The sequence below is a fragment of the Eurypyga helias genome, unplaced genomic scaffold (assembly GCF_000690775.1).
Source record: "Eurypyga helias isolate BGI_N326 unplaced genomic scaffold, ASM69077v1 scaffold39799, whole genome shotgun sequence".
Taxonomy (NCBI): domain Eukaryota; kingdom Metazoa; phylum Chordata; class Aves; order Eurypygiformes; family Eurypygidae; genus Eurypyga; species Eurypyga helias.
Window position 1 is genome coordinate 826 of NW_010273404.1, and position 10,691 is coordinate 11,516.

Below are 10,691 nucleotides of genomic sequence, written 5' to 3' on the forward strand. Positions count from 1 at the left end.
ACCAAAGAAAAACATGTGTATTTTCTTTTAGAAGGGTAGCATCTGTGCATTAGGTAAGCGCTTCGGGGGTATTGTGTTATAAAGGTAATTTCACAGAGTCGGTTCTTGATGTTTTTAGCCTGGGCTGATGCGGACGTTCTGGTTTGACGTATTGCTTATGGTATTAGGGTTTTGGTCAGCTCCAGAACCTTGCAGGTGATTTTCCCCGTGGTATTGGCATGCTTCTAAAAAGTGAGAGTTGGTTACAGAGCTCCCTAACTGGTATTTCTATTTCTAGAGTCATCTGTTGCGTGATTCAGATTGTGCCTAGCTGAGTGTCGACACAGGACTGAAATCCTTTGGTCTTCAAGCCACTTCTAGGCCATCTATCACTGTGATGTTCCCAGGAGATTAATCTGCTGTTTACAGTTAGGAATAGCAACATTTGTTCCTGGGCAGAACTGTGCAGAGAGTTATCATGATTTGCCATTCACTGGAACTTGTAGTTGTATCTGTCTGGATCTCAAAGCCATTTCTCAAAGGATAGGAGTAGCAAATAGTACCTAACAGTCATGAAATTCACTGACAGAAAGGCTTTGCCTTTGGAGACACTTCTTTCTTGTGATGGTTGACATGGACCCGAGTCCTGAACCGCAGGTTGCGCAAGTATGACTGGTGCTTGTTTTGACTTTACCTGTTGAGCTTTTATTCTTTTGTAGTAAAAGAAGCTTCTCTTTCTTAGCAACAGCAAAGATAGGAGTATTTAAAATTCCCATTTCAGACATTGTAAAATAGAGATGTATTATGTAGCAGTGATTGAAAGGCATGTAGGTTTTGCTTGGATGAAAGCTTAGTAATCAGGTCGGAGGAAACATGTAGTTGTGTGGTGCTGATCAGAATGAGGTACCTGTTTTTAAGCTTACAGCACCTCGAACAGGAACTTTGCACTGAAAAATACTTCTCCTTACAGGCAGTTCCAAGGCTGCATCTTTGCACTGGACAGGTGAGCGAGCTGTCAGTGTCCTCTTGCTGGGTCTCCTTCCTGCAGCCTACCTGTATCCTGGACCAGCCATGGACTACTCGCTGGCTGCAGCCCTCACTCTCCATGGCCACTGGTAAGCATAATAGGTCCCTCAGAATTAGGGGTAAAGTCTGAACGTCAGGATGGCTCCAGGCCTTAGGTCTTACACTTGTATATGGCAGTAAGCCTGCTGACTATTTCCCGATGTCGTATAAACCACCTAATCTAGTATAAAACAAACTCACTCCTTACTCTCCAAGTTCTGTGACAGCTGTGATCTTCGACAAGACTGGCTGTACCTTGGTCTTCTTTTGTCACACTGTTCTCTCGGAAGGCAGGATACAGATTACTCTCCAGGTATCCATAAACATTCTCTAGTGCTCTTCTACACAGTATCTCACCTTAGGACCATGTCCTTGCCGCCTGCTGTGTAGAGACTTAGATGTTTCTGTCTTGGAGAAGAATCGATCTTGCATGAACAGAGGGCACAGAAACAGGACACATCTATATAAAGTTGTTGTTCTGAGGTTCCGGGCTTTGTACATCACAATGGTGAGCAAATACTCCACTAAAGAAGCTGAGACTTGGACCATTATTTTCTGGATTCCTGGGAAACAGATGCTTGTTCATGTCTTTCTCAACTGTAGTTCTCCTGTGATAGTTACTGTGAGTAGTAGGCTAGATGAGCCTTGTTAGGAGTGGATCTAGCTGCCGGACTGGCAGCGTTCACATTCCTGAGGTGATACTGGTCTGTAGTTCCTTGTCACAGGGATGAAGCAGATAATCAGCTTCGTGGTACTTAGGGATGACAGGTTTTCTTAAATCTCAGTTTTTCCCTTCTGAAGTTGTACCAGGGATTCTTGCACTTTCCTCACTGTGATGGGGAGCATCTTCCCGAAGCCTCAAATCTAGTACAGACTTAATCTGCAATGGGGCTGTCCTTGAACATGTTTGGCAGAGCTCTTTCCGTTAGAAAATACATCGAGCTAAGCTTGCCTGCCTTTGGAGCGTGTCTTTGGTACGTGCGTGTTGGTGCCCCACTGGATGTGACCGTGTGAGGAAATTCCACACAACAGAACAGGTTGTTGCCGGTTGGTGTGTCGAAATGAGCTCTCTGGACCACATTTTGTGTCAGTGCACACACACTTCATTCTTCGGCGGATGTCTCTTGCTGGCAGAAGTGTTGGGTTAGTTCATACTAGGATTTCCTTTTCCATAGACTTGTGCGGGGGCTTCCCCCCCCTCCGTGAGAAAAACGTCCTGCTGCTTGTGGGCAGCTCTGCCAGGAACTTTCATCACAGTGAACTCCTCCCCTGCTGTGCAGGGTTTTTGTTCTCTTTTTAAGCTGGAATGTTTCTCCAGTATTAAACTCTTATCTTGCAAAACGTTGTCTTAAAAACTGAAAGGTGTTGCGATGTAGGAAAATTCTCCTCTTGTACTTTCATAGGTGCTAAAATATCTTCGAAAGAAAAAAGGATCGTTTGCTTGCCATAAACGTTGATTTGATTGCCATAACAGATCACATGATCCCTCTAGTAGCTGATCAGAAACTGCAGAGGAGTATTGCAAGTATTTTTGAGAGGTTTTCTTTCACCTGTTGCTACGTTTTTCCTTAGGAAATCTTGTCGTAAAATATGGTGGAAATAGTGCTTCCGATATTTCGGTGGTTATCAGTCCAAACACCTGCCTACCGATACAGTCAGGGTAGCTGAAGCCACGTTTATCTCATACCAGTTTTGCTGGCCTGTAATACAGGTTTCTCTGCCCAGTGCTGCTGCTGTGTGGTGAGCTAGACGGCATGTCTACCACCTTCTTTGTTCCCAGCACCACTGGCCTTTTCCCATGAGCACTTTGTCTAAAGGAATTCATGTGCTGTAAAATGAGTTTTTCTCAGAAGTCTGAACACTGCTCAGTCTTACTGTTGTGCAAAGAAAAGATGTTATGAAAATCCCTTATTAACACCGCAGTTTGATGGGCAGCTGATTAAACCCAGCGTGAGTTTGCCTTATTGATCTGCACTTGGGACGTCTGGAAGCGTGGCTAAGTGCTGCTGGCACGCCTGGCCTTATTCCAGTTGTAAAAAATAGCTGTGATTAGTTTGAGAATAATTCCCTTTCAGATTGCTTCCCCTTTCTGCTTCTCTGTGTATCCAGGGGTTGCTTGCACTCGTTTTCCTGCTTTTGACGTCTTTATGGTATTAGAACCCCATCTAAGTGAATCTGAGCTCAGTTTTCACTTGCATCGGCTGCAGGCCTTTGACCCTTGCTCGGTCACTGGTGTGTCTTAATTTGTGAGACACAGCTCCTTCAGCTTCAGGGCAAAGGGAGAAGCAAAGGAAGAAAACTGTTGCATTAAATATGGTTTCTTTTTTTTACCAAGCTGACAGCTGTCACTGCTGAAAGCAAATATAGCTGTACTTTCAGGAAGAGAACTGCCACGTGAGTTCAGTAGCGTACTCTGTCTTGCTGGTGCTGGTTAGTTTAAATCTGGACAAGAATTCACTTCCAGTCTGGCAGCTGTAGAAAAACCCCGGAGGATACTGAGTTTTTTGGTTGCCAGTGTTTTCTGATCGAAATACACACCCTGGAGTCTTCTGTGCATTTGTGACAATGGCTGGTGCCACACCTGGCTGTTCACGCAGGATGGGTATTTCCTGTGGTTTCTTTTCTTCAGTCCTTGTAAGTCAGATAAGCTGCCCACTGTTTCCTGGAGGCAGGTTTCACGCGTTGTATTGCATGCCAGAGCTGAGCTCAGCGCTGCTTCCTCAGTGCTGTTAAGAAAACTGAGCCAAAATCTACTTTTTTTCTTAATAGACTGTGTGGAATGTTGTGGTGTTTTTTTGGGTTTTTTTTTTAATAGATGCGTCTTTATGAGTGGGAACTGGGCATTCTTTAGGAAAAGTTGATGATAATGGGTGCAAAAAATGATGTGTTTGAGCCATCTTAGTCGAATGCTCACATAACCGGGGGAAGATTTCAGTGAGGAATGCTCTTTCCTGATTCCAGCTTTTTTTCTCCCTCTTATCCTGTAGGGGTCTTGGACAGGTTATAACTGACTACGTCCATGGAGATATGCCCATTAAACTGGCCAATACAGGTCTGTACGCGCTGTCGGCCGTTACCTTCGCTGGCCTCTGCTACTTTAACTATCACGATGTTGGTATCTGCAAGGCTGTTGCCATGCTCTGGAGTCTCTGAGATGCGACCAAGTCCCTGACAAACATGATTGTTCACTGCTGCCTCTGCTTCATCATGTTTATACCAACGTATGTTATGCAAAAGGAGTTAATAACCCAGGGTCAGTAGTGTGTACATACTGCAGCACGTTCAGAGCTGGTCTTTTAGAAATCGATGTCCAACAGCAGTAAAAATGTTAGAAAAGAAAAAGTAGGTTTAGGGTAGATGTTGCCCAGGTGACAGTGAGTTAAGCTGCCCCTGAAATTGGTAGGAGTTCATTACATCAGTGACAGACTTATATAGCTGAAGGTAATTTTCCTTGTAGTGGTAGATTTAATGAATGTTTTCTGAAGTAACTGTGGTTTGGTTCCCTATTTTGTAAAACAACTTGCAGAAAATGGAACTGTTGTTTCTGATATCGCCGCTGCTGAACTGTGTGTAAGGCACATGCTGTAACTTTGGACCCTGAGAGCTGATGTAGAAAAGGGAATACTTTTTTTCTTAATCCATACAATAAAGAATTTACAGAAATTGCGTGTGTGTGTGCTTCTGAACAATCTTGACTACTTTGGGGGTTATTTAAAATGTTTTCTCAGCAGGTAGTTTGGTTTGGTTGGGTTTTTTCCCCTAAAATCCAGTTCAAATACCAATTCATACTGTCATGTTACTGTTCATACTGTTACTCTGCCTAACTTGGCTGTAAAACAAAAACTGTTTTTCTGACTGTGTGTTGTCCTTAATACGTGAAGAAGTGCCTTGGACTTGACCTAAGAGTAATGTCCGTTAGAAAATACAGCAAGAATTGACCTAGAAGAAAAAGACATTTGCATATGGCTTTAGGAGCCATAAATAGCATTTGACTTTGATAGTTTTCCTGGAACCTGTATGGTCATCTGCAACGTTTTTGGGGGCTTTATTATGCTGGCACACACTTTCCTGGGTGACTGAAAAGACCACAGATACACCCTTTCTGTCACAGCTTGACAAGAGACCGAGACAAGGTTCTTTTCTCTGACTAGGTTTTAGAGCATTTTCGGGGGGAAATGAGATTCTGGTGGTTAACTTTGCTCTATCTTTCCTGATGTTCACAGTAGTAAGGAGCAGTTAACTGTTTCCACATTCTAGCGGTACGTCTGTGATACTATTAATAGTGAGAGGAAGAGAGTTGTGTGTTACCATCAGTCTGATTATGCAATAAACAGAATAAGTTGCTGTTTGAGTCCTGCAAGACTTGATTTTGATTTAATTTTTCTTTAAATCTGGATTGGAAGTTTTAGGTTTTTACTTACTGATTCATGTCACTGTGGGAAATACCATGTAGCTGGGCCACTTTTGTTTATCTAGTCTTGTGGTGAGAACGGAGGGGGTTGCTCCTGTCTGATGTGGTCGCATTTAGCCATCAGTGGAGCAGTCGTGATGCTGTCACAGTGAAGGAGGTGCCTGTGAGTGAGTCACTGGTCAGAGCTCTGCGCAGTCTGGGCACGTGTCATAGGAGCGTTTGGCGTTTCATTCTGAGACCCAACACAGGATGCCCTGTATGTGGTACTGGTTTCTGGTGCGATGAGTTATGCGAGAGCGCTGGGAATGGGCTAGTTCAGACCTGCGATGTTAGGGGCTGCCACCTCTTGAGACCAGTTTATTGTGGCAAGAATTAAAAAGGAATGACCGCAGCTTTCTCTGCGAGTCACAGAAATTGAAGGCAAATCAGTTCCCTGCAATTACCGTTGACCTGTGTTCTCGGTTACTGTAACCATGTGGTCTAATCCCATTTTTGGACATTCGTCAGGCATATAAAACCAGGACTCAATCCTACTGGGTATCCAGAGGTGTTCAATACGTCCCTGAGCTCTTCCTAAGCGCTAGTGCCCTCGGTGGCTGTGCCTGACGCTAAGTAACTGGTTTCTCACTGCCTCCAGGCACTCCCGTAGCAGCTAGATAGGCGAAAGGGCAGAGGCAGCGTAACAGGAAAAGCTGATGTGATATGGTTATCGCATCAGTTTCATGGCTCTGTGTGCATCTGTAAAGCCCCAGAAATTATAGTTTTGTTTTGTCTTTTCTGCAAGTCTGAGGGCTTTCTTCCATTTCATGACAGACAGAGGCCTTCCTGTTTTCCCGGATTATTTCTGCCTGTACGGGGTATGATGGTTGTACAGCTCTTCTGCAGGGCACGTCGAAGGCCCAGGACCCCAGCTGCAATCAGTATTCAGGTTATCACTGCCTGGAGTTGGAACAGAAGAGGAAGACCAACACATGTGTTTTGTGTAGAAGAATATTTACTGTATCAGTTTCCGTGAGATTTAAATATTCAGTGTGCATTACATCGGTTCTGGTTTGGGTGAAACCCAGTGATTGCTCAGCTCTGACTGTGAAACGGAGTTCACCGCTCCACCCCAGTGTGTGCTGCGTTGTCATGTACGCAGAATAAGGTCCTTGCGGCAGCCCGCCACAGCGGCACTTGTTCCGTATGTCAGAAGGACAAACATCTCTTTCATTTCATCACTGACCTACAGTTTACTGGTAACTTGTAAAAACCTTCACATTACAGCACAATTCTCTTTTTTGGTGGGCCCTCTGGGGACAGACACCTTTATGAGATGTTTAATTGTTCAGGTAAGTTAATGTGCTGGAAATGTTTTCTTAGAAGCCTGCTAAAGACTGTTGTTTCAGTCAAAGGGGAGAATGTCACTGTGTAACTCAGACGGATGAAGATGCTTATGAAATAACCTTAGTGCAAAAAGCTGATTTCGGAGTGTTTATTGGCCAGCTGCATGGTCTGCCTATGAAATCTGTCATTTTAAGCTTTTTTTTCTTTCCCTCCCCAAAATGGGTCTGCAGCATCTGGGAGATACCCAGTTCAAAATCTCTTTGATCAACTGGCAGTCAGGATTTTAAGGATCAAACTATAAGGACTAATTGGCATGCAAATTTTTGTTCCTTCATGGTGTAATTCTCTTTCTTCCATCTGACTGGAAAACCTGCTGCTTTGTGCCAGGAGTTTGATTTTTTTTTCCTTTGCATGGCACTCATTTTTTTTACTAATTTATGGTAGTTTAAAACACAGAACTGGCTTGCCTCGGGTAAAGAAAGAATAAGCTTTCTTTTTTTAAAAGCCAAGATTTATTTTAAGGCTGTTGGAGTGTATCACAGGTTGTGACTCTCACTTCGACTTCAGTCAGAAACTTATCTTGGTGGTTTCATCCACTTCATCTTCTCTCGACAATTTCTTTAGAATTAATTTTCTTAAGCCGCCTTCTTCCTCAAAGGCCAGAAACATTCCTTGTTCTAGTGAGTATTCAAACTTAAATGCTCTGGAGCTGCAAGATGTAAATGTCTTTTTGAAAAAGATTACGTTACTTTCGTCAGGAATTTCTTTGGGAACTTCTCCTTCCTGAGAAAAAAAGAGGGAATGAGTTAGTTGCAGCTCAACCCTGAGCAGTGCTGTTTCAGCTCTCATGTTTGAATTCTTAATGAACTTACTAACTTAACGTACTGCTAACATATACGTAAGGTGTGGAAAGCAGATACTCACCCTGAATCGAACTATCATTTTCCCACATTCTTTCTCACAACACATGTAGTAACTTTTGTCTTCTACCTGGACGCTGAACGCAACAGGCATCCCTGCTGAAGGAGTGGTAGTTTTGTAACAGTGAATGCTGAAATGCATTCCGTTGCCTAAAAAGAAATTGCTTATTATTAATAGTCTGCTCAGGAAAGAGCTGCACCAACTTAACCTTATGTCTTACTGTTCCGCTGGCAACTTCCATCTTCCCAGGATGCTCTTGCTGAGGGGAGAGCCAGGGCTTGACTTTTTATGACTGCTGGTAGCACGTACTCAACCTCCCGCAGTCGTTCAGTGACCGAGATGTTGAATTTGGAAGAAAGCGTGTGCTGTTACCAGTTAGCGTGTGCAGGATGTTCACATCCTTTTACATGCACGTATGAAGTGAGGGTTGAGTTTGGAAACGGTCATCTCTAAGTCAGGTGATACCTCTAGATAGGTGATTGTAAATGTGTTCAAAAAATATGTATAGTTTTGAATGAAGTGCTGAAGCCTCCCCCCCTCCCCAAAAGCCAGAACCAAAAGTACGTTGTAAACTACTGCTGGCAGAAGTTAAGAGCTTTCAGTGCTAAATACGTTGTTAAACCTAAAAATGATTTTTTGTAAAACAGCACACAAAAAAAAAAAAAGGATGGGGGTGGGGGAATTAAAAACTTTGTTTGTGATCAGAGCCAACCAAAAATCTTCACCGCCCTTTTCTGCATGGGACATCCTATAGGCCTCAGTCTAATCCAGGGATCTAATCCATTACCAAGGCACAAGACACAAAATTTCAGCTCTCTTATCTTAGTTTTGTTCTCATGAATGACATCTAAGTCTTAAATCTCAGTCTCATCATTTAGAGTCAGTGATCACGAAGAACAACAGCACACCTAGAATAACGCAACAGTGCGGTGGTTATAGTATGTATTTGGAAAACGGTGTACCAAATGTCATCTCCCGGTCTGTCACGTTCTCAAAAGCTGCCATGTTTAAATCTGGTCGAACCACAAGCAGCTGGCTGTTTACGTTTCGAAGGACTCCGTGAAGAATTTTTTCCTTACAAAAGGCATCGCATTCCAGCTCTGTAGAAATATTAAGCAAAGAGGGTTAAATAGCTGTAATCTGCTCAGATGTTAACACTTGGCTTAATGTTGTCATTAAGGTGAAACCAGGTGAAATAGGTTCTTAGACTGGCAATCTCAGGAGGCCATGTCAATCTTTCCACCTCCAGCTTGTAGCAATCCAGGCAAGACGAGGGTTTCCCAGAATACAGCAGTCTGGATATATAAGTGAGAGAGACTACTCCATCTGTTAATGAGAGTTCAGAAGCAACAGTTCTCTCCTTTGCCCAGTAATTAGAATTGCATTAAAAGGTCCTTCTGTTAGGGAAGGCACTACCCTGCACCTTCAGAGGAAACTGAGTGACATCAGCTTCAGGAGGAGTAGGTGAGCTGCAGCTCTTTTTTTACAGCATCCCTTATCACTTTGAGAACTCCTTCTCTAAGGCACACAACGCATGTGTGGGTTAGTAAGCGTGAGCAGGTTAGTTCAGGTAAATTTGACAGTGAGGTTAATAAATTACAAGCCTTCATCTTACCATCATCATCTTGGTTCCAGGTAAGCAATGAAAAAAAAAAAAGGAAAGAAAAAACAACATTAAGCTCTGCCCCCACAAAAGAAACCACTTTCTACCCAGTTTTGTTTTGCAAAACTGGAGGCAGCCAGCCACCCACCTACGGGTTTCCAGTTGCAGTCCCCAGCGCCACTAACTCGCCGACCTGAGCTGTCCTAATGGCAGAGTGCGCTTTGTGAGCATAACAAACTCAGCGGAATGATGAAACCACCAGTCATTCCAGTACGGGAGTCACCACCAAGCCAAGAGGTTTAGAGTATTTAAAGGTGAGAAGCTCAGGTCACTTTAAGCTTATAAACAAGGAATAAGTGGCATGCAAATTTTTGTTTTCATCAGCATTTATTCCATGAGCAAAAGGGCAAGGAAGAGGCATTACAAACTGCTTCTAGAGAAGACACTGTTTTCTAACTTTATCCTATGAGATCAGAAGTTACCCACTTATTCCAAGTCCACACCACAGTAGTACAACCCTTCTGAGCATCCCTCATGAGAATATATGGTATGAAGCAACAAATAAATACTCCAGTGATTCATACTTGGCTATCAGTACTTCCAGCAGAAGCTTGCAGGAAAATTAGATGAAGTTAGACTGATAAAGGAATTGTTTTTAATCAGAATTCAAACATAAATAGTTATTAAATGCTTAATAATACGGCAGTGAGCTGTTAACACACTGGTACAGCTGCCTCCAACTCAGGTTCTTTTTGCAGTGAACAGCCTCGCTCTATAACCTAAGAAATCTTTAAATGTGTAATGCTTCTAAATGGGTGGGGACCGTAACTGCTTTGAGGGTTGGTCGGGTAACATGGGGAAAAAAAAAGCCAGGATTCCACAAAACCAGGGATGCCAGCCTAAGGGAAGGGTTGAACTGTGTATCAGCTTTCGCTCTTCTGTGCAGAAAGAAGACCCAGCGTGTCTCTTTCAGCAGTGGGCACTCATTACCTGCAAAATAGAGGCAGAGATTTTCTCCAAGTTGTACTGCACACACAAGAATCTCTTCACCGCTCATCTTCACTCTGTCAGAAACACGCGGAGAGGGTTCAGTCAAGGACTGTTCTACTCGAAAGCGGAGGGGAAGGCTTAGGCAGGACTTGCTGCTAAAGGATTAAAGGAAAACGTGGCCCTTGGTTTAAGGGGTAAAACACATAAACCGACTGCACTTCTTCCCCTGCTGCACACTAAAAGACGGTTCGATCTCTTACCAAGCACCTTGGAAAGGAATAGTGGTTTTAGCTGCCTGTAGTGTGCAATACCTTGCCCGTGGAGGAACAGGGATGTCGGGAAGACGAGCAGGGCCGCCCCGGCGGGTGGTGCCCCGCGCGGTGCCCGTGCCGGAGC

The 10,691-nt window shown here is 43.7% G+C and overlaps 2 protein-coding genes across 2 annotated transcripts; one reads left to right on the plus strand and one right to left on the minus strand.

The window, feature by feature from the left end:
• Window positions 1–949: 949 nt before the first annotated feature.
• On the plus strand, window positions 950–4,263 carry SDHD (succinate dehydrogenase complex, subunit D, integral membrane protein; the record flags this gene model as incomplete). The annotated part of the gene is made up of 2 exons (XM_010159473.1): window positions 950–1,094; window positions 4,032–4,263. Coding segments are annotated over 2 exons (311 nt in total), but the record flags the coding sequence as incomplete, so codon positions are not given.
• A 3,014-nt stretch (window positions 4,264–7,277) lies between these two features.
• On the minus strand, window positions 7,278–10,365 carry IL18 (interleukin 18). Its single transcript, XM_010159472.1, has 5 exons — window positions 10,296–10,365; window positions 9,318–9,326; window positions 8,665–8,802; window positions 7,706–7,851; window positions 7,278–7,564 (listed from the first exon to the last, which is right to left on the minus strand). Exons 1-5 carry the CDS (start codon window positions 10,360–10,362, stop codon window positions 7,349–7,351), a joined length of 576 nt encoding a protein of 191 aa, XP_010157774.1. The 5' UTR covers window positions 10,363–10,365; the 3' UTR covers window positions 7,278–7,348.
• Between the last annotated feature and the right edge of the window lie 326 nt (window positions 10,366–10,691).

What these genes read in the sequence shown, in the direction of transcription:
- IL18 (XM_010159472.1), bottom strand. Translation starts at nt 10,362, where the DNA reads ATGAGCGGTGAAGAGATTCTTGTGTGTGCAGTACAACTTGGAGAAAAT. An exon ending in AGACCGGGAGATGACATTTG is followed by an intron (nt 7,852 to 8,664) that starts GTACACCGTTTT and finishes ATTTCTTTTTAG; the next exon opens with GCAACGGAATGCATTTCAGC. An exon ending in AAATGATAGTTCGATTCAGG is followed by an intron (nt 7,565 to 7,705) that starts GTGAGTATCTGC and finishes TTTTTTTCTCAG; the next exon opens with GAAGGAGAAGTTCCCAAAGA.